The following is a 24325-nucleotide window of genomic DNA, read 5'->3' on the forward strand; positions in this document are numbered from 1 at the left end:
GTATAATGATAATAGATTATTTTACTATTTTTTCTTCTTTGTCTCATGTTTAATTCCCTGACACATGCTTTAAGGCAAATTATCATTTGTAAAGAAAAAATATTCTTAAAAGATTTTTTCCAACTGTACTTTTATAAAAGGCCTTTATTTATCATTGTGCAAGTATGTAAACAAAGAACTCACTCTTACTTGAAAATTCTAAGTTTTGTACAATACTATCATGTTGCCTTTCTAAAAGATGCTCTTGATGATAATGTGTGGATAGAATTTTGTAGATATGGCTCTTTTCTATTTTTTGTGGATAGCATAGTAAAAGGCATATGAGGTAATTCTATCATGAGTCTACTGTTTCCTTTCCATATAATTGAGAAAATTAATTATGTAGCATTAAGATTCTTTGTATCATTATTTTGTGAGAGTTACAGTTATATTGTATGCATGTCGGAAATGAGATTCATGATAATGATACATTGTATGCTTGTCAGAAATGAGATTCATGATAATGATAGTGTATATGCTGGTATTTTGATATAATGATATCAACTCATTTTCTTGCAGGTGGACAAATCACAGTACAATACTCTGGCAAACCTTTACCCAGATCAGGCACCATACACTGTGTGTAACTCATCTCTGTCTGAGTATGCAGTTTTGGGTTTTGAGCTTGGATTCTCAATGACCAATCCTAATGCTTTGGTGATCTGGGAAGCACAATTTGGTGACTTCAATAACACAGCACAGTGTGTCATCGATCAGTTTATTTCATCAGGACAATCAAAATGGATTAGACAGACTGGTCTAGTCTTATTGTTACCTCATGGTTTAGAGGGCATGGTAAGTATAACACACGGTTAATGAACATTGAAATATGTTTACAATTAGGAAGAGAGGAAAGCAGGGGTGTGTGATGTCTCCATGGTTGTTTAATTTGTTTATGGATGGGGAGAGAGGCAAGTATGCAATCTGTGTGGATGAGAGGGCTTAGGAAGTGAGTCAGTTTTGTTCGCTGATGATAGAGCACTGGTGGCTGATTCAGAAGAGAAACTGCAGAAGCTGGTGACTGAGTTTGGTAAAGTGTGTGAAAGAAGAAAGCTGAGAGTGAATGTGAATAAGAGCAAGGTTATTAGGTACAGTTGAGTTAAGGGACAAGTCAATTGGGAGGTAAGTTTGAATGGAGAAAATCTGGAGGAAGTGAAGTGTTTTAGATATCTGGGAGTGGATTTAGCAGTGGATGTAACCTTGGAAGTGAGTCATAGGGTGGGAGAGGGGGCGAAGGTTCTTGGAGCATTGAAGAATGTGTGGAAGGCAAGTACCCTATCTCAGAGAGCAAAAATAGGTATATTTGAAGGAATAGTTGTTATAACAATGTTATATAGTTGTGAAGCGTGGGCTATAGATAGAGTTGTGTGGAGGAGGGTGGATGTGTTGTAAATGAAATGTTTGAGGACGATATGTGGTGTAAGGCGGTTTGATCGAGTAAGTAATGAAAGGGTAAGAGAGATGTTTGGTGATAAAAAGAGTGTGACTGAGAGAGCAGAAGAGGGTGTATTGAAATGGTTTGGTCACATGGAGAGAGTGAGGAAAGATTGACAAAGAGGATGTGTGTGTCAGGGGTGGAGGGAACGAGGAGAAGTGGGAGACCAAATTGGAGGTGGGAAGATGGAGTGAAAAAGATTTTGAGCGATCAGGGCCTGAACATATAGGAGGATGAAAGGTGTGCAAAGAGTAAAGTGAATTGGAATGATGTGGTATACTGGGGTCAATGTGCTGTCAAGGGATTGAACCAGGGCATGTGAAGCATCTGGGGTAAACCATGGAATGTCTTGTGGGGCCTAGATGTGGAAAGGGAGTTGTGGTTTCAGTCCATTACACATGACAGCTAGATACTGAGTGTGGACGAATATGGCCTTTGTTGTCTTTTCCTAGCACTACCTCGTGCGCGCACGGGGGGAGATGGGTGGCATTTCATATGTGGTGGGGTGGCGACAGGAATGGATGAAGGCAGCAAGTATGAATATGTACATGTGTATATATGTATATATTTGTGTATGTATATGCATTTATACATTGAAATATATAGGTATATATATGGTATATATGGGTATATATTTGTGTCAGAGGTGGAGGGAACAAGGAGAAGTGGGAGACCAAATTGGAGGTGGAAAGATGGAGTGAAAAAATTTTGAGTGATCGGGGCATGAACATGCAGGAGGGTGAAAGGCATGCAAGAAATAGAGTGAATTGGAATGATGTGGTATACTGGGGTCAACGTGCTGTCAGTGGATTGAACCAGGGCATGTGAAGCATCTGGGGTAAACCATGGAAAGTTTTGTGGGGCCTGGATGTGAAATGGGAGTTGTGGTTTTGGTGCATTATACATAACAGCTAGAAACTGAGTGTGAATTAATGTGGCCTTTGTTATCTTTTCCTAGTGCTACTTCATGCACATGTCGGGGGATGGGGTTGTCATTTCATGTGTGGTGGGGTGGCGACAGGAATGAATAAGGGCAGACTATGAATTATGTTCATGTGTATATATGTATATGTCTGTGTGTGTATATTTATATGTATACATTGAGATGTATAGGTATGTATATGTGTGGATGTGTATGTATATACATGTGTATGTGTGTGGGTTCGGCCATTTCTTTTGTCTGTTTCCTTGCGCTGCCTTGCTAATGCGGGAGACAACGACAAAGTATAATAATAATAGAAGATAATATGTGCATGTTTTGGTGTTTATGTATATACGTGTTTATGTGGATGGGTTGGGCCATTCTTTCATCTGTTTCCTTGTGCTACCTTGCTAACGTGGGAGACAGCAACTAAGTACAACAAATAGAATAGTAAACAATATCCTTTAGCTAGCTTAATTTTCCTGTTAATTCTACAAATGATATAGCATCTGGCATATTTACATCTTGGCAGATTTACCTTTACTTGTGTCGTTATGTAGATATAACAGTGGGGTAGACTGAACCTGGTTAAACTTAATGCCTCCAAAACCTAATTCCTGCCCATTTCTCCTGAAATCCCTCACACCATTCCTATTTCTTATGATGGTTCTATAATTCCACCACTTAATTGTGAACATACTGTGCACTAAAGGCTAAAAAGTGGCACTGGAGTTCACCAGCTATGGAGACTCATTTGCCATGGCCACCATCTTGATGGGGCTCCCATTGGGAATGGGCATCAGAGATATAGATTGATAGATAGATAGATAGTAACATCTAACCTATTTTGAAAACCTCACATTTCACAACTAGCTATATCTGCCTCTAAAACACTGGGAGTCCTGATGTAGATTCTCTTCAGACCAGTTGCTGTGTTTATACAAACAATTGATCCATTTTTATATGGATTGTTCCTGTCACATCTTTGGAAATTCTAGTCCTACATATGTACTAGACAAAGTTAAGTCTAAAGCAGTTCGAGTTATCATCTCTTCCAATCTAACCTTAACTTGACCCTCTTGCTGTATACACTTTCCCTATTATGTAGGTCTTGCTGTTTATGCATGTTGACTTTCAGGGTAGAGAGCTTGGAGTAGTTGGGGTGTTTAAGATACCTGGGAGTGGACATGGTGGCAAATGAAACAATGGGAACTGAAGTGAACCATGGGATGGAAGAGGGACCAAGAGGTTTTGAATGCATTAAGAGGTGTGTAGAAAGAGACAACTATCTGTCTGGACAAAAATGGGTGTATTTGATGGCTTAATAGTTCCATCTATGCTGTATGGATGTGATTTATGGGCCCTTATTGCAAAAGTACAAAAGAGGGGTGATGTGTTGGATATCGTATAACTAAGGACATTGTATACTGTTAGGTGAATTTATCAAGTAAGAAGTTTCATTGTGAAAGAAAACTGTGGCTGTAGATGGAGTACATTTGAGAGAGCAGGGCAGGATTTAGTGAAATGATTTTGCCATATTGAATGGATGAACAAAGAGAGGCTGTCATAGAGGATATATGCATTAGAAGTGGAGGGAACAAGGAGTACCTAACTATGAGGACCTACAATTAAATTTTGCCATGATTGCAGGATGAGCACAAAGCACTCAGCTTTTGCCTCCTTGATGAATAAGATTATTTTTTTCAGCTGCTATCTGCATTGCATGATTATCTGTTCTAAGTTCATCTGCAGTTGATTTCAATAACATCAAATCTTTTTCATTCATGTCCATCATTTCCTGCATTAGCAGGGTAGTGCCAGAAACAGATGAAGATATGGCCTCACATGCCCCTCACATGCCGGTATTCACTCGTATTCATTCGTATGCTCTAGTCCAGAACGTTGATAGCACATCACCCCTTGTATACCAAATCTGTCTATTTCACGTTATCCTATGCATGCCATTTACCATTTTGCTTGTTCAGGCTCCGAACACTGAAATTCTTACTTCACTCCATTTATGCATCTCTCGTTTGATCTCCTCTTTCTCATTGTCCCCTCAACTTAATGCATATACCCTCTACGTCAGCCTCTCCTCACTCATTCTCTCCATATGTTCAAACCATATCAACACAGTCTTTTCAGCTCTCTCGGCCATATTCATCTTATTATTACACCTTTCTCTTACCCAATCATTACTTAATTGATCAATTCTCCTCACACCACATATCTTCCTCAACCATTTCATTTCTAATACAATCACCTTCATGCCTCACAGCCATGCACTGTCATTGGGACATCTTTACCTTTAGACATAACCCATTTTTTGCCCTCCCAGGTACTAAGTGACCTTTCTATTCACAGATTCATCAAAGCCCCCACAACCTTCACCCCTACGCCCACCGTAACTCACCTCATCTTCCATGGTTTTGTTCCCTGCCTTGTCCCCTCCCAAAACACCACTTCCTCCAAGTTTTCTCCATTCATACTCACACCCCAACTAACCTGTCTCTTTGCACTACAAAACCTGATAACCTGCTTTTATTCAAATTCACTTTCACCTTCCTCCTTTCACACACTCCCAAACTCGGATGCCAGCTTATTCATTTTGTTGCTTAAATCTGCCACCAGGGCAGGGTCATCAGCAAACAACTTAATTGCTTCCCAACCCTTACCCCATTCTCTCAAGGCTGCATACCTACCCTTCAGTCTAAGACCTTTGCATTTACCTCCCACACCATCTGTTCATAAACAAATTAAACAGCCATAGTGACATCTCACACCCCTGCTGCAGACCTACCTTCACTTAGAACCATTTCCCCTCCTCTGTATCTACTCATGCACGTGACTTACTCTCTTGATAAAAACTCAGTTTCAAAAAGCTTTCGTTTCACATTATACATTTGCAATACCTTCCCAAAGCATCTATATCGACCTTCTCATGTGCTTTCTCCATATCCATAAATGCTTTTTACAAATCCTATTGTTTCTCTAAGTATGTCTTACACTCTTCAATGCAAACACCTGATCCACACATCCTTTACCACTCCAGAAACCACATTGATCCTCCCAAATCCAGTGTTCCGTGCATGCCTCACCCTCACAATTACATCTCTTCCATACATCTTACCAGGTGCATTCAACAAACCTATACCTCAGTAATTTAGACACTCAAATTTGACCCCATGTCTTTATACAATGGTGCTATGAATGCATACCCTCAGACCTGAGGCATATCACCATGATCTTCATATACTTTGTAAATCCTGAGGAAGTAGTCAGCAACACAGTCATCTCCTTCCTAAGAAATTCAAGTGCAGTACCATCCACTTCAGCCACTTACCGCATTTCATTTTATCAAGGTTTTCACCATCTCTACTCTTCACCAAACCACTTTTCATTGCTCACTTCACCTATCTCCCTGACCCAAATACCCTACATCTGCCATCCTTTCCTTAAACACATTCAACCATCCTTCAAAGTACTCTTTCCATGAAATTTAGTTTTATAGTCAGGCTGAGAAAATATCTCATGGCTCAGTTTTAGCAAGTTTTGTACCATTCATGAATATTTTCAGGGTCCTGAACACTCGAGTGCACGACTTGAACGCTTCCTGCAGATGACATCAGATGATCCAGATGTACTTCCTGCATTTTCTAATGATTTTGCAATTCGACAGTTGTCTGACATAAATTGGATTGTAAGAACTGGTTTTATATTTGCTGTTTGGTTCTGTATTCTAATGAATTATTTTTATCAAACATTTTGGTATTCAGATGCTACTACAAGTATTTTCCACATATACCAGAATAGCTTTACATGAGAAAGCCTCGCTCTATTCATAGTTCATTATTGTTGTAGTTATCAAAATTTATGTAAAAGGTATCTCTCTTCATGTGGCGAGAGCTTGAATGATTCATAAGGCTAATGTTCACATCATTTCCCTTAAGCTTCTGGTGCTAGAGTGTGTAAAAACTACCAAGACCAAAAAATTCAAGGAAGATTCTGTTTTCATTCCTTCAGATATAAAAGAAGCTTACCAGTTATTTATTAGATTAGAAATACTGGTCTCTACTGGTCTCTTGTGCTTGTACGAGGATTGTGTAGAATATCTAGAAAAAGGCGATGTGGGCAAAATTGGTAAAATTGAATACAGGTGTTCTTCTAAAAAGGGGGTTCCTTTCCCAGCTAAGGTTAAAGTTCCCGATTGAGTAAAAATTGTCTTTTATTATTTCCATGCTATTTCCATGCAAACATAGTTGAAAAGATTATATAAAAAAATAGTTAATCATGTTAGGTGACATGAATTTACCGAAATCACCACTACATAAATGTGCATTTATGTGCTCCGACATTTCAAAACAACAAACATTTATTAAAGGTTATCAAAAAGTGATGAAAAAATACCAAAAGCTTGGCAAATTGCTCACATTGATAGAGAAAACAAAACAAGGTTAACAACAAAAGCTAACTTCAGTAAACGAAGGTGTATGTTTCAAAAGTATAATTATTTCAATTATTTGTTGTGTGATTGTCTGAAAATGAAAATTTTAAAAGCTTGTCATAAAACTGTTGTTTGTAGAGTAATGAATAGAACAGGGTGAACAGTGAGAATGAAGACAAGGTCATTATATAAGGAGATATCCCCATGGACATTTCCAGGACAATTTCCCCCAGTCAGTTCCCTCGAGCCAATTTTCCCATTGAAATTTTTCCCAGTATTATATAAATATGGTGAATGAATAAATTATAAGTTGGTGATGGTGTGTTAGGGTTGGTTAGATTGAAATTAGATTAGGAAGAGCATATCATTAGGGCAGGTGTCCTTCTTGAATATCAAAGAAAATACCTTTTACTTAGTGTCCATCTTTAGTAATATGGCAGCCTCTCAGGTGATGATCAGATAACCTTGGGACATGACAGTATGATAACCTGTGTGCAAACCATAGCTATAAACAATGCATAAATTTTCTCTACATGAGCCTCAAATCTGTGTCATGGCTTTTTGATTGAGTGCATTTCTAATGTATTTTGTTTACTACACATTTTATATGATTTTGATTACAGGTTGCTAATTGCACTACTCCAGCCAACCTGTTTCACATCCTTCGACGACAGATAGCCCTTCCCTTTAGAAAGCCTCTGATTCTCATGACCCCCAAGTCTCTTCTTCGACACCCTGAAGCCAAATCCTCTTTTGATGCTATGTTAGAGGATACTGAATTCCAAAGGTACTGGCTAATATGATGTATTCCTTGTGATTTTTTTCTTAACTAAGACTTAAGAATTTAAGAGAATTAGGAAATTGACCATGTCATTAGTTCTTTATATATTTGCCTGGATAGCAAGAAGCTAGGCATCTTAACACATGCTAGTGTGTAGGTTTAAGGGTTGGGAACCTAGTTTTCTAGATTGATCCTAACAAAAAATACTTTCATCAGAAGGTACTGGTTTGTAAGTGTGGGTGAATTTTTAGAGGAATAAATACTGAATGTAAGAAAGGGGGAGATGATGTTGATTGGTTAGATAGGATTTCATTGTATGTGTGGATCATGGAAAGGTGCTTGAGGATTGGCGGAATGCATGTATAGTGCCAATATAAAAAGGCAAGGAGGAGAAAGATAAGTGTTCAAGCTACATAGGTATGAATTTGTTGAATGTTCTTGGTAAGTTTATGGGAGAGTGATGATTGAGACTCAGGTTCAAGGTGTGGACAGGTTTCCTGCAACATTTATGAAAGTTGCATAAAAATGCATTTGTAAGTACCATACTGTAATGACTGTGTAGCAGGCATCATAGGTGAATTTATCAACAACAACTCTTGAAGATTGACCATACCTATTTTTACTTCAGAATAATCCCAGAAGATGGCCCAGCAACACAGAATGCAGCAAATGTGAAGCGGCTCATTTTCTGTTCAGGGAAGGTTTATTATGAACTGACAGCAGCCCGCAAGGAAGCTGGTATTGAGGATAAGATTGCCATCACAAGAGTGGAACAGGTAATGGATATTAGTCATATATTAAATCATATTTTTTTTTTATACCTAAGTTAGGTACAAATGATATGAATGTGTGTATTTATACGCCCAAAGAAAAGGTAGCCCTTTATTTCTGATAGGGTTTCATCATTGGTTATGGAGTGCTTTGGACAGAAAGGGTCTAGTGCTGTTGCAAAGAATGGAGTGTGTGTATATATATATATATACCCTTGCGGGTCGTAGAAGGCGACTGGAGGGGACGGGAGCGGGGGGCCAGAAATCCTCCCCTCCTTGTATTTTTAACTTTCTAAAATGGGAAACAGAAGGAGTCACGCAGGGAGTGCTCATCCTCCTCGAAGGCTCAGACTGGGGTGTCTAAATGTGTGTGGATGTAACCAAGATGTGAAAAAAGGAGAGATAGGTAGTATGTTTGAGGAAAGGAACCTGGATGTTTTGGCTCTGAGTGAAACGAAGCTCAAGGGTAAAGGGGAAGAGTGGTTTGGGAATGTCTTGGGAGTAAAGTCAGGGGTTAGTGAGAGGACAAGAGCAAGGGAAGGAGTAGCAGTACTCCTGAAACAGGAGTTGTGGGAGTACGTGATGGAATGTAAGAAAGTAAATTCTTGATTAATATGGGTAAAACTGAAAGTTGATGGAGAGAGATGGGTGATTATTGGTGCATATGCACCTGGGCATGAGAAGAAAGATCATGAGAGGCAAGTGTTTTGGGAGCAGCTGAATGAGTGTGTTAGTGGTTTTGATGCACGAGACCGGGTTATAGTGATGGGTGATTTGAATGCAAAGGTGAGTAATGTGGCAGTTGAGGGAATTATTGGTATGCATGGGGTGTTCAGTGTTGTAAATGGAAATGGTGAAGAGCTTGTAGATTTATGTGCTGAAAAAGGACTGGTGATTGGGAATACCTGGTTTAAAAAGCAAGATTTTTTTTTTTTTTTTTTTTTTTTTTCATACTATCCGCCATTTCCCGCGACAGCGAGGTAGCGTTAAGAACAGAGGACTGGGCCTTTGAGGAAATATCCTCACCTGGCCCTCTTCTCTGTTCCTTCTTTTGGAAAAAAAAAAAAAAAAAAAAAAAAAAAAAACGAGAGGGGAGGATTTCCAGCCCCCCGCTCCCTTCCCTTTTAGTCGCCTTCTACGACACGCAGGGAATACATGGGAAGTATTCTTTCTCCCCTATCCCCAGGGATAAGCAAGATATACATAAGTATACGTATGTAAGTAGGAGAGATGGCCAGAGAGCGTTATTGGATTACGTGTTAATTGACAGGCACGCGAAAGAGAGACTTTTGGATGTTAATGTGCTGAGAGGTGCAACTGGAGGGATGTCTGATCATTATCTTGTGGAGGCTAAGGTGAAGATTTGTATGGGTTTTCAGAAAAGAAGAGTGAATGTTGGGGTGAAGAGGGTGGTGAGAGTAAGTGAGCTTAGGAAGGAGACTTGTGTGAGGAAGTACTAGGAGAGACTGAGTACAGAATGGAAAAAGGTGAGAACAATGGAAGTAAGGGGAGTGGGGGAGGAATGGGATGTATTTAGGGAATCAGTGATGGATTGCGCAAAAGATGCTTGTGGCATGAGAAGAGTGGGAGGTGGGTTGATTAGAAAGGGTAGTGAGTGGTGGGATGAAGAAGTAAGATTATTAGTGAAAAAGGAGAGAGAGGCATTTGGATGATTTTTGCAGGGAAAAAATGCAATTGAGTGGGAGATGTATAAAAGAAAGAGACAGGAGGTCAAGAGAAAGGTGCAAGAGGTGAAAAAGAGGGCAAATGAGAGTTGGGGTGAGAGAGTATCATTAGATTTTAGGGAGAATAAAAAGATGTTCTGGAAGGAGGTAAATAAAGTGCGTAAGACAAGGGAGCAAATGGGAACTTCAATGAAGGGCGCAAATGGGGAGGTGATAACAAGTAGTGGTGATGTGAGAAGGAGATGGAGTGAGTATTTTGAAGGTTTGTTGAATGTGTTTGATGATAGAGTGGCAGATATAGGGTGTTTTGGTCGAGGTGGTGTTCAAAGTGAGAGGGTTAGGGAAAATGATTTGGTAAACAGAGAAGAGGTAGTAAAAGCTTTGCGGAAGATGAAAGCTGGCAAGACAGCAGGTTTGGATGGTATTGCAGTGGAATTTATTAAAAAAGGGGGTGACTGTATTGTTGACTGGTTGGTAAGGTTATTTGATGTATGTATGACTCATGGTGAGGTGCCTGAGGATTGGCGGAATGCGTGCATAGTGCCATTGTAAAAAGGCAAAGGGGATAAGAGTGAGTGCTCAAATTACAGAGATATAAGTTTGTTGAGTATTCCTGGTAAATTATATGGGAGGGTATTGATTGAGAGGGTGAAGGCATGTACAGAGCATCAGATTGGGGAAGAGCAGTGTGGTTTCATAAGTGGTAGAGGATGTGTGGATCAGGTGTTTGCTTTGAAGAATGTATGTTAGAAATACTTAGAAAAGCAAATGGATTTGGATGTAGCATTTATGGATCTGAAGAAGGCATATGATAGAGTTGATAGAGATGCTCTGTGGAAGGTATTAAGAATATATGGTGTGGGAGGAAAGTTGTTAGAAGCAGTGAAAAGTTTTTATCAAGGATGTAAGGCATGTGTACGTGTAGGAAGAGAGGAAAGTAATTGGTTCTCAGTGAATGTAGGTTTGCGGCAGGGGTGTGTGATGTCTCCATGGTTGTTTAATTTGTTTATGGATGGGGTTGTTAGGGAGGTGAATGCAAGAGTTTTGGAAAGAGGGGCAAGTATGAAGTCTGTTGTGGATGAGAGAGCTTGGGAAGTGAGTCAGTTGTTGTTCGCTGATGATACAGCACTGGTGGCTGATTCATGTGAGAAACTGCAGAAGCTGGTGACTGAGTTTGGTAAAGTGTGTGAAAGAAGAAAGTTAAGAGTAAATGTGAATAAGGCCAAGGTTATTAGGTACAGTAGGGTTGAGGGTCAAGTCAATTGGGAGGTAAGTTTGAATGGAGAAAAACTGGAGGAAGTAAAGTGTTTTAGATATCTGGGAGTGGATCTGGCAGCGGATGGAACCATGGAAGCGGAAGTGAATCATAGGGTGGGGGAGGGGGCGAAAATCCTGGGAGCCTTGAAGAATGTGTGGAAGTCGAGAACATTATCTCCGAAAGCAAAAATGGGTATGTTTGAAGGAATAGTGGTTCCAACAATGTTGTATGGTTGCGAGGCGTGGGCTATGGATAGAGTTGTGCGCAGGAGGGTGGATGTGCTGGAAATGAGATGTTTGAGGACAATGTGTGGTGTGAGGTGGTTTGATCGAGTAAGTAATGTAAGGGTAAGAGAGATGTGTGGAAATAAAAAGAGCGTGGTTGAGAGAGCAGAAGAGGGTGTTTTGAAATGGTTTGGGCTCATGGAGAGAATGAGTGAGGAAAGATTGACCAAGAGGATATATGTGTCGGAGGTGGAGGGAATAAGGAGAAGTGGGAGACCAAATTGGAGGTGGAAAGATGGAGTGAAAAAGATTTTGTGTGATCGGGGCCTGAACATGCAGGAGGGTGAAAGGAGGGCAAGGAATAGAGTGAATTGGATCGATGTGGTATACCAGGGTTGACGTGCTTTCAGTGGGTTGAATCAGGGCATGTGAAGCGTCTGGGGTAAACCATGGAAAGCTGTGTAGGTATGTATATTTGCGTGTGTGGACGTATGTATATACATGTGTATGGGGGTGGTTGGGCCATTTCTTTCGTCTGTTTCCTTGCGCTACCTCGCAAACGCGGGAGACAGCGAAAAAGCAAAAAAAAAAAAAAAAAAAGAAAAATATTGTACTTGATCGCTGTTTCCCGTGTCAGCTAGGGAGTGCCAGGAAACAGACGAAGAATGGCCCATCTACATATGCACATTATATTATTATATTTTTCTTTTCTTTTTCAAACTATTCGCCATTTCCCGCATTAGCGAGGTAGCGTTAAGAACAGAGGACTGAGCCTTTGAGGGACTACCCTCACCTGGCCCAATTCTCTGCTCCTTCTTTTGGAAAATTAAAAAAAAAAAAACGAGAGGGGAGGATTTCCAGCCCCCCGCTCCCTCCCCTTTTAGTCGCCTTCTACGACACGCAGGGAATACGTGGGAAGTATTCTTGCTCCCCTATCCCCAGGGATAACTATTATATTTATATGTATTTATTATACTTTGTCGCTGTCTTCTGCGTATGTATATGTATGTATGTATGCGTTGAAATGTATAGGTATATATATGTGTATGTGTGGGCATTTATGTATATACATGTGTATGTGGGTGGGTTGGGCCATTTTTCATAAGGGGATAGGGGTGAAAGATTACTTCTCACGTATTGCCCGCATGTCGTAGAAGGCAACTAAGGGGGAAGGGAGTTAAGTATGATGATATATGATATATATGTGTGTGTGTTTGTGTGTGTACAGTTATATGCATATATGTGTATATGAGTGGATGGGTTTTTCTTTGTTTCTTGGTGCTATCCTGATTCTGCCTTGCTAATGCAGGAAACGGCAATCAAGTATAATAATGATAATAGTAACAATGAATGAATATTGAGATAGAGAGAGATAATCAGGTAACTTTGTAGTAATGATCTGATATGTTTTCAACAACGAAACTTTTATTTCATCAGATCGCTCCATTTCCCTATGACTTGATTAAGCAAGAATGTGACAGATACCCTGAGGCTGAATTGGTGTGGTCACAGGAGGAGCACAAGAATATGGGTGCCTGGTCATACATTCAGCCACGCATAGCCACTGCTCTCAATCATGAAAGACACATTTCGTAAGTACTAAAACTTCCATGGTTCTTGACAAGATGTGTAGGTTTAGTAGATGTATTTTTTTTATATAAAATTACTTAAATATAGAGGCACAGACATCATTTGAATAATGTTCTTTTCAAATAAGTTTAATTTAGGACATATTATCTCACATTTTTGCATTTGTATGCAACTATCTTGAGAACAGTAGTTAGGTTTTGCCTTTAGTTGTGTTGACTGGGACATTAAATCAGTATTTTGTACGTTTTCACATGTGATGGCGTTCTGATGATGTATATAGATGAATATCACAAGGTAAAGAAGAAGGAGCAGAGAAAATTAAGAAAGAAAAGTTGACAATGCAGGTGATAATCCAAGACTATTCCATTATTTTTTCACACGTTTGCCATTTCCTGCTTTCATGAGGTAGCGTTGAGAATAGAGGGAAAATCCTCATTTGGCCCCCTTGTCTGTTTCTCCTTTTGGAAAAATCAAAGCTGGAGGGAAGGATTTCCAGTCTGCTGCTTCCACCTCTTTTAGTTGCCGTCTATAACATGCAGGGAATACGTAGGAAGTATTCTTTCTCTCCTATCCCAAGAATAAACTACTGATTAAAGAATGGATAATCAGGCTGAAGGATCCATAGGGAAGGATTCCTGGACACAAGGAGAATGTATTTGAGGAAATGAATGAAAATTTCCATAGTGTGATTGCTCTGATGGAGACTGTAACTCCAAGATGGGATAGGGAGGAGGACTTGGAAAAATTTAGTGTTAGAAAAGACACAAGTAGACTAATGAAGGTCTTGATCGTTATACTTTATGCACATGGTCGTAGTTAAGTTTCTATATGTGCTCAAGAAATGTATAGAGACACTTCAATAATTGATGGAAATGTTAAAAAATTGAAGAGGTTATAATGCCAAGGGAGATGAGAACTATTTTCACACCTGTTTTGAAAAAGAAAATCAAGAAATTGTACTTCTTGTTATGTAAATTATTGGTAAAAAAAAATCAGAAAGCAAATGGACAATTACATGCAAAGGAGATTTTACCTCAGGGGAGTAGCATGGGTTCAGAGGAAACAGGTCAAGCATAACTTGTACTCAAGATGTCTGTGATAGTAAGCTCTCTTTAAGACAAGAAAAATGGAAGGATATAATTGTGTTCTTAGACCTTCAAAGGGCATGTGATGCTTTCCCACATAGGAGGCTGGTAAGAAAGATGGATTTTCTGGCAAGCATTGGCTCACATCCATTCTCAAGCTTTCTTGTGCATTGCACATGACAGCTAGAGACTGAGTGTGAACGAATGTGGCCTTTTTTGTTTGTTTCCTGGTGTTACATCACTGGAGCAGGGGGTAGGGATGCTGTTTCCTATGGGATGGTGTAGCAGCAGGAATGGCTGAAGGCAAGCAAGTATGAATTTGAATATGGCTTGTGCAATGGATGCATGTGGCATGAGAAAGGTGGGAGGTGGGCAGATTAGAAAGGGTAGTGAGTGGTGGGATGAAGAAGTAAAGTTGTTGGTGAAAGAGAAAAGAGAGGCATTTGGACAGTACTTGCAAGGAAGGAGTGCAAATGACTGGGAGATCTAAAAAAAAAAAAGCAGGAGGAGGTCAAGAGAAAGGTGCAAGGGTTGAAAAAGAGGGCAAATGAGAGTAGGGTGAGAGAGTATCATTTAACTTTAGGGAGAATAAAAAGATGTTTTGGAAGGAGGTAAATAATGTGCATAAGACAAGAGAGCAAATGGAAACATCAGTGAAGGGGGCAAGTGGGGAAGTAATAACAAGTAGTGATGGAGTGAGTATTTTGAAGGTTTCTTGAATGTGTTTGATGATAGAGTGACAGATATAGGGTGTTTTGGTCAGGTTGGTGGGTGAAGTGAGTGGGTCAGGGAGAATGGTTTGGTTAAGAGAGAAGAGGAAGTGAAAGCTTTGCAGAAGATGAAATCCGGCATGGTGGCAGGTTTAGATGGCATTGCAGTGGAATTCATTAAAAAAGGGGTGAATGTGTTATTGATTGGTTGGTAAGGATATTCACTGTACGTATGAACCATGATGAAATGCCTGAGGATTGGCAGAATGCATGCATAGGGCCATTGTACAAAGGCAAAGGGGATAAAGGTGAGTGTTCATATTACAGAGGCATAAGTCTTTTGGAGTATTCCTGGGAAATTATATGGATGGGTATTGATTGAGGCATGTACAGAGCATCAGATTAGTGAAGAGCAGTGTGGTTTCAGAAGTGGTAGAGGATGTGTGGTTCAGGTGTTTGCTCTGAAGAATGTATGTGAGAAATACTTAGAAAAACAGATGGATTTGTGTATAGCATCTATGGATCTGAAGAAAGCATATGATAGGGCTGATAGGGATGCTTTGTGGAAGGTCTGAAAAGTGTTTGGTGTGGAAGGTATGTTGCTAGAAGCAGTGAAAAGTTTATACTAAGGATGTAAGGCATGTGTACAAGTAGGAAGAGAGGAGAGTGATTGGTTCCCAGTGAATGTCGGTCTGAGGCAGGTGTATGTGATGTCCCCATGGTTGTTAAATTTGTTTATGGTTGGGGTGGTTAGGGAGGTAAATGCAAGAGTTCTGGAGAGAGGGGTGAGTATGCAGTCTGTTGGGGATGAGAGGGTGTGGGAAATGAGTCAGTTGTTGTTTGCCAATGATACAGAAGTTTGTGACTTGAGTTTGGAAAAATGTGTGAAAGGAGAAATTTGAGAGTGAATGTGAATAAGAGCAAGGTTTTAGGTTCAGTAGGGTTGAGGGACAAGTTGATTGGGATGTAAGTTTGAATGAAGAAAATTTGGAGGAGGTGAAGTGTTTTAGATATCTGGGAAGTGGACTTGGCAGCGGATGCAACCATGGAAGCGGAAGTGAGTCACAGGTTCTGGGAGTGATGAAGAATGTGTGGAAGGAGAAAGCATTGTCTCGGAGAGCAAAAATGGGTATGTTTGAAGGAATAGTAGTTCCAACAATGTTATATGGTTGCAAGGCATGGGCTATAGATAGGGTTGTACAAAGGAGGATGGATGTGTTGGAAATGAAATGTTTGAGGACAATATGTAGTGTGAGGTGGTTTGATCGAGTAAGTAATGAAAGGGTAAGAGAGATGTGTGGAAAGAAGAGTGTGGTTGAGAGAGCAGAAGAGGGTGTGTTGAAATGGTTTGGAGATATGGAGAGAATGTTTGAAGAAAGATTGACAAAGAGGATATATGTGTCATAGGCAGAGGGAACAAAGAGAAGCAGGAGATCAAATTAGAGGTGGGAGAATGGAGTGAGAAAGATTTTGAGCGATCAGGGTCTAAACATACGGGAGGGTGAGAGGCATGTAAGGAATAGAATGAATTGGAATGATGTGGTATGTTGGGGTCAATGTGCTGTCAATGGACTGAACCAGGGCATGTGAAAGGTCTTTGGAGTCTGGCTGTGGATAGGGAGCTGTGGTTTTGGTGCATTACATATGACAGCTAGAGACTGAATGGGAACGAATGTGGCCTTTTCTGTCTTTTCCTGGTACTACCTCACTGAAAAAGGGGGGTTGCTATTTGTGTGTGTATGTTTGGTTATTTCATGAGCTTGCTAAGAAGTTTCGTGTCCCATCCCGTAAGTTCACTTCACTCATGTCAGAGAGGCGGATTCATTTTCAGATTTCTCATTCAACTGATCATATATATTGTACTGATGAAAATCAGGATTTGCTTTAATGGCACAGAAATTCACTGGTGTGAAGTTTTGATAGACTAGCAATTCTCTGGTCATTTATTTGATGGTTAGCTGGCATAGTAATCATCAAATTAACAAACTTTTGGTGAGAGTTGATGACCATGTACCATATTTCTTTGATATATTTCTTTAGGTTTTATTTGACATACTGTATTATAGATGAAAAGACTTAATTTGAATATAAGGGCTTTCCATGGTATGGTACTACTACTCTGACCAAGTAGGATTTTCTAGCATAATTCTCTTAAGTTTTATTAATCAGAAGGCAGAAATAAGTCTCTCAGCAAAACTGATGTCTTCATTGGAGTGCTTTTGACCAGATATTGTTGTTTCATATATTTGGAGAGCTTATTTTAACTATATAATTGTTGTACCATTGAAGTGGAGATAGAAATACTTTTGTACTTCTTTACAATAAATATCATGTTTTTGCATTTTTTTTTTCTGTTGAGCAGAAAGTCTTTAAATGACTTGCATGTGACTAACAATTTTGCTTTTATAGATTTTATGCTTGATCCTTCCAGAGAGCATGTGTAGCATAGTGAAGGCTGAATGGGACTGCATCTTAATTCCTAATTTGATTTTTAAACCAGAGTTAGGGTCTGAAATTTTGTGTGAGGTCATCATTAGTTCTTGGAATAGTTTTTATGTGCTTTATTAAATAAAGCAGAGTACTTGTAGATTCTGCATTAATTACCACATTCAGTCCTTTGGAACCTATGCCTGGAAGTTTGTAGTTCAGCGACTAACCATCTACCACTACTCTTCTGTAGAAAATGTGACAAGTTCGCGATTGATTCAGAGGGCCACGAGTCTCAGTCTTGGTATGAATATTGGTTCCCTTGGCTCTTCCCAACCTCAAGTCCAACAGAGGCATCCATCCCAACTAAAAATCAGACTTCGATAGTCTCTGACACCAGGGTGTTGAGGTGAGCATCGACTCACAGTTAAGCATTTGCTGCCGGTGTACTCTAGTAAATTCACCTCTTGGATGAAGGACTTCATGCTTGCTTGTAGCACTACATTCCCAAATTTTTTCATTTACTGTAATAACCTAGATTTGAGGGTATGATAATTAGGCATATAGAGTTGCACTTACCAAGACTGATGCTGAAGATGGTCTAGGGTTGCTTTTATTCACTGCACCATTTGAGAGAAGGAACTGTTGCAGTCAGTCATTGAAGATTATGAGCATACAGGTATGGTTTTACCAAGGTAGATGTGGGTAATTGTAGCAGGTTTGCCATTCTTGTTAGTGATCACGTGTTTTCTGCCCTCTATTTCTGTCTTATTTCATAAAAATCTCTCAGTATGATGATAGTCCCCAATTGTTTTGCATCTTAACCTTTGCACTTATGCAAGTTGAGTCCAATAACATATCAGCATTGGCAAAGGGTGAGCAAATATGCACAAAGAATTTCTCTTGTTATCATTGCATAGGCACTGAAAATGAATAATCAGATGTTACTTATTGGCTAGACTGGTGTTTTCTTATGATATTAATCCATGTAAATTATTCCATTGCTACCACCTTGCAGTATAGCAGTATGGATGAAGATCCTGTTGGATTCATTCATTAATCTTGAATGATGTAGGGAAAACTGCATGATAGCAAATTTTAAGTTAGTTGTGATTATGAGAATATCAGTCACTGACTGCCAATTCTAGGACCATCATTCCTTGATAAGGAGTCATGTGATGTTAACTCTGTATTTTTCATCCTTGTCCATACATCTCAGATTTCTAGGTAGAAAGATTCATGTTGGATTTTACAAACTGTTTTTAGAACATTCATAACAGTATTTTTTTGAGAACTTTGAAAATAAAGCAGAATGACAATAATTTCTACACATGCATCTTTAACTTGACAATCATTAGCTTTGCTAGAACTCTGTAATTCAGTACATATATCCATATATATATCTTGGATTTCATTTCTAATCCCGTGATTGGTGAAGTTGTTTGGAAATTTGATCAGATTCTTTAGAATTATTAGTGAATGTGTTTGATGATAGAGTGGCAGATGTAGGGTATTTTGGTCGAGATAGTGTGTGAAGTGAGAGGGTCAAGGAGAATGATTTGGTAAACAGAGAAGAGGTAGTGAAAGCTTTGCGAAAGATGAAAGCCGGCAAGGCAGCAGGTTTGGATGGTATTGCAGTGGAATTTATTAAAAAAGGGGGTGACTGTGTTGTTGACTGGTTGGTGAGGATATTCAGTGTATGTATGGCTCATGGTGAAGTGCCTAAGGATTGGCAGAATGCATGCATAGTGCCACTGTACAAAGACAAAGGGGATAAAGGTGAGTGTTCAAATTACAGAGGTATAAGTTTGTTGAGTATTCCTGGGAAATTATACGGGAGGGTATTGATTAAGAGGGTGAAGGCATGTAAAGAGCATCAGATTGGGGAAGAGCAGTGTGGTTTCAGAGGTGGTAGAGGATGTGTGGATCAGGTGTTTGCTTTGAAGAATGTATGTGAGAAGTACTTAGAAAAACAAATGGATTTGTATGTAGCATTTATGGATCTGGAGAAGGCATATGATAAGAGTTGATAGAGATCTCTGTGGAAGGTGTTAAAGAGTATATGGTGTGGAAGGCAAGTTGCAGTGAAAAGTTTTTATCTAGGATGTAAGGTATGTGTATGAGTAGGAAGAGGGGAAAGTGATCAGTTCTCAGTGAATGTCTGTTTGCGGCAGGGGTGCATGATGTCTCCATGGTTGTTTGATTTGTTTATCGATGGGGTTGTTAGGGAGGTGAATGCAAAAGTTTTGGAGAGAGGGTCAAGTATGCAGTCTGTTGTGGATGAGAGGGCTTGGGAAGTGAGTCAGTTGTTGTTTGCTGATGATATAGTGCTAGTGGCTGATTCGGGTGAGAAACCGCACAAGCTGGTGACTGAGTTTGGTAAAGTGTGTGAAAGAAGAAGGCTGAGAGAAAATGTGAATAAGAGCAAGGTTATTAGGTACAGTAGGGTTGAGGGACAAGTCAGTTGGGAGGTAAGTTTGAATGGAGACAAACTAGAGGAAGTGAAGTGTTTTAGATATTTGGGAGTGGATTTGGCAGCGGATGAACCATGGAAGCGGAAGTGAGTCATAGGGTGAGGGAAGGGGCAAAAGTTCTGGAGCATTGAAGAATGTATGGAAGGTGAGAACATTATCTCAGAAAGCAAAAATGGGTATGTTTGAAGGAATAGTGGTTCCAACATTGTTATATGGATGCAAGGCGTGGGCTATAGATAGGGTTGTGCGGAGGAGGGTGGATGTGTTGGAAATGAGATGTTTGAGGATAGTATGTGGTGTGAGGTGGTTTGATCGAGTAAGTAATAAAAGGGTAACAGAGATATGTGGTAATAAAAAGAGTGTGGTTGAGAGAGCAGAAGAGGGTGTATTGAAATGGTTTGGTCACATGGAGAGAATGAGTGAGGAAAGATTGACAAAAAGGATATATGTGTCAGAGGTGGAGGGAACGAGAAGTGGGAGACCAAATTGGAGGCGGAAGGATGGAGTGAAAAAGATTATGAGCGATATGGGCATGAACATGCAGGAGGGTGAAAGGCGTGCAAGGAATAGAGTGAATTGGAACGATGTGGTATACCGGGGTCGACGTGCTGTCAATGGATTGAACCAGGGCATGTGAAGTGCCTGGGGTAAACCATGGAAAGTTCTGTGGGGCCTGGATGAGGAAAGGGAGCTGTGGTTTTGGTGCATTATACATGACAGCTAGAGACTGAGCGTGAACAAATGTGGCCTTTGTTGTCTTTTCCTAGCGCTACCCCGCGCGCATGCAGGGGAAGGGGGGGGGGGTGTCATGTGTGGCGGGATGGCAACGGGAATGAGTAAAGGCAGCAAGCATGAATTGTGTACATGTGTATATATGTATATGTCTGTGTTTATATATATATATATATATATATATATATATATATATATATATATATATATATATATATATATATATATATATATATATATGTATGTATATGTATGTATATGTGTGTGTGTGTGTGTGGGCATTTATGTATGTGTGTATGTGGATGGATTGGGCCATTCTTTCAACTGTTTCCTTGCGATACCTCGCTAATGCGGCAGATGGCGACTGAGTACAATAAAAAAATATATGTACACCAATTTTGGAGTGCCCATCATCATTTGGTGACCCAGATTAAAGGGACATATAGATTTGGTAGAGAGGGTTCAGTTGTGGGCAACAGAAGATAGTACCTAAAGGAAGAAAGCTATGTTCCATAGTGAAAAGAAGAGAAGAAACATACTTTGAAAATAGAAAAAAATATTACAGTCTTATTTATTTATTTATTCATTTATTATACTTTGTCGCTGTCTCCCGCATTAGTGAGGTAGCGCAAGGAAACAGACAAAAGAATGGTCCAACCCACCCACATACACATGTATATACATATATGTCCACACATGCACATATACATACCTATACATTTTAACGTATACATATATATACATACACAGATGTATACATATATACACATGTACATAATTCATACTTGCTGCCTTTACTTATTCTCGTCACAATCTATAGGTGTATATATAAGTTTGAAAGTGTTGTTAGTCAGCATTATAATCACTTTTAACATCCTCTCGTTCATGATATGTCTTGTATGGGTATACCATCTTGGCTACGTGCTCTTCTGACAATTTTTTTCACTTTATATATCTCTCCCTAACATGGTAAAATAATGTTTGGTTATGATTAGGCTTGCCAGGAGAATTCTTGCTAGGTTAGATATCAAGGTAGGGGCATTCATTTCCTTTTGACACAGAGTATGGGGTTTTTCTCATCCTCTTACCAACTCATTGTTTTTATGATTTTAAGGTATTGTAAAATTTAAGATTTTATATCAGGATGTTTGAACATACCTTCTTAGTAGAATTTTGATCTTAGAGTAATCAGCGAATTACATTGATCTTTTCCATACTTTTTGTGGCTCCAAAGGGCATTATTAAACCTCTTGCTCTTTTGCCTATGTATGTACAGTTGATTAAATTTTCCTTTGCACATCTCTGGTGAAATTCTTTTGTTTTTTATTGCTTCTGCTTCTACTTCCATCACTTCTATACAAAAGGTCTAACTGCATAATGTGAAACAGTTTATTCCACTTAATACATCCAGTTGGAAGTCAGTTAACTGCTTATTAGGTAACTGCTAGATGCAAATTCAGGTGCAGTTTTGAAAATCCATGGTACTTGGAACAAAGCATTGTGCACATATTAGATTTCTCTTGGTTGTAATTAACGTAGCGGGTTTTTTTTTATACCTTTTGCAGGTTGTATTATTTTTTTATAATGTGTGTAAATATGTATTATATGAAACATTTGACAGCCATTTAAAGAATTTACTCTTCGTACTTACCCAAATCCCTCCTTGTTTCTACTCCTGCCATGTATGAAGATTGGTGTTTACATAAGATTTGCAGTGCTATAGCTATCATATGGCATATCTGAGGTTAAGGCTACATTAAAGGCAGGATGCAGCTCTTATGTTCTATGTGAGAGTTGGTGCTAGTGTGCATAGAGTGATATTAGAGATAAACAGTGGTTTGATTGTATCATACACAGTAATGAGGCTTATTGAAGGATTGGAGTTGAACTTTTTAGATGTTTGCAATTCTCTGGAGCCCTGTTAAACAGTTTTTGAAGTGTCAGATGCTTTAAAAAGCTTATGCCCTGATGAGGGTCTCCTGGGTATGGTATGTACATACACATCATTTCATGCTAGATGATGAAACTCCTTGCTTGCAGAACCTTATGAATTGTTCTCTTTTTGCTGTCCCATGATCCGAAGTGGTTCTATTATATTAACTTTCCCCATGCTTCTGTTGGATGTATAACCATGCTGACAGTCTCTTTATCTGTTGTCTGGGACACTACAGCTGCTTCATTGATTAATTCAGTCATTCTGCAGTGTCATCTCCATGCAAGTTTTTGGTCATTTCCCTGTTCACACCCTTAATTTACTGTAACAGTTTTGTTCTTCACATCTTCTCACTTTGAATTATGAAGCCTTCACTGTCATCATTCTCTGACCACTGAGTATTCAAAGCGGCCTTAATGTTTGCATTTTTCCACGTTGAGTGTGATGCTGATTCATGTGCATTCTTAAATTTGTGTAGCACGTCAACAGATAAATCAGAAATACATTAACCACACCCTACATGAATTCTTTTCTTTAGTTGCTCTCAGTGCCATGCATTACTCCTTTATACTTGGACTGGATCTGTGAAGTGCTGTACAGTTGGGGAAAGAGATGTTGCTAAGCATTACTAGATTCTAATACATTAGCATCAGGATGTGCAAAAACGTTATCCAGGAGGAAAACAGTCTTGAACTCCTTTGGTAATCCAGCTTTAAACAGTATTGCTGAGTTTCCATCATACAATTACCTTCAGTTCTGTTTATTTCTTCTCTAAATCATGGGCAACACCTTTACTCCTGTTAGGGCCCGAGGATGTGCACTCTTCTGTATCATGAAGTTACCTTTATGTAAGCCAACCATGTTTAAACCCACAAGCATAGTCACTCTCACCCTTGCCTCTTGCTTGCCAAACACTACAGCAAGCATATTTCTTAGAAAATAATCAATCTCATTCACTTAGTAGATCTGTTTTAGAATGACATTTGAAATTTTTTGGTAACATAGAAAGCTCATCAGCATGCTTTTCGGTTGCCTGCTTTTTTACACAGGTTTGACACTATAAGTTCTGAGGTAGCAAATTCTGTGAAACTTCTTAGGTTTATGCAGCCATCCATCTGTAAAATTACAAGATGGACTAACTATTAATTTCTCAGTAAATTGGCTGGCTTGTCACACAAAAGTGCCTAGAAATAGGTACAATTGTGCAGTGACACACTGTAGTATAAACCTTTAGTACACAAGACTGTCAAAGGTAGCTGATCTAGTTTCATGCTTTGATTTACAGTTAGCAATGCAGTGCCTTTATTAAATTCATCTTAAATGTAGAATTTTGATAGCTTTTCGTGCTGAATCTTGAGATCATATATAATCATGTTACCAACACCATAAGACATGCTCAGGTTATGCACCTTTTCATCCTTATCTCATTTTGTGAGATTTCCCTTTTTTCCATATAAGTAGACAGTGTGGTTCTTTGCTGCACTGTATCCACCACTATTACCCTAGTGACATTCGAATTTCATAATAAGCGCAGAAGTCATGAAAATCATGGCCAAATTTCTGAATAGGCAAACTTACTCCATGGCTTAGGGTGGCAGGTCAAGGTGGAGTTGACAAAATTTTATTGCTACATATGGGTTGTTAGGGAGGTGAATGCAAGAGTTTTGGAGAGAGGGGCAAGTATGCAGTCTGTTGTGGATGAGAAAGCTTGGGAAGTGAGTCAGTTGTGATTCGCTGATGATACAGCGCTGGTGGATGATTCGTGTGAGAAACTGCAGAAGCTGGTGACTGAGTTTGGTAAAGTGTGTGAAAGAAG

At 39.4% G+C, this 24325-nt stretch overlaps 1 protein-coding gene across 7 annotated transcripts in view; it reads left to right on the top strand.

Moving 5' to 3' along the window:
* Ogdh (oxoglutarate dehydrogenase Nc73EF) overlaps positions 1 to 24325 on the top strand; it is a 111661-nt gene that overhangs the window by 81362 nt on the left and 5974 nt on the right. For 4 of the 7 annotated variants that reach the window (XM_071690112.1, XM_071690113.1, XM_071690114.1 and 1 more), the window contains 6 exons: positions 559 to 834; positions 5974 to 6096; positions 7464 to 7627; positions 8250 to 8397; positions 12996 to 13150; positions 17624 to 17779. In XM_071690112.1, coding sequence (XP_071546213.1) covers positions 559 to 834; positions 5974 to 6096; positions 7464 to 7627; positions 8250 to 8397; positions 12996 to 13150; positions 17624 to 17779 — 1022 coding nt within the window. The remainder of the gene's footprint in view (positions 1 to 558; positions 835 to 5973; positions 6097 to 7463; positions 7628 to 8249; positions 8398 to 12995; positions 13151 to 17623; positions 17780 to 24325) is intronic. The other 3 variants (XM_071690117.1, XM_071690118.1, XM_071690119.1) reach the window with 1 other exon arrangement.

This window comes from Panulirus ornatus, chromosome 48 (genome assembly GCF_036320965.1).
Source record: "Panulirus ornatus isolate Po-2019 chromosome 48, ASM3632096v1, whole genome shotgun sequence".
NCBI classification, from domain to species: domain Eukaryota; kingdom Metazoa; phylum Arthropoda; class Malacostraca; order Decapoda; family Palinuridae; genus Panulirus; species Panulirus ornatus.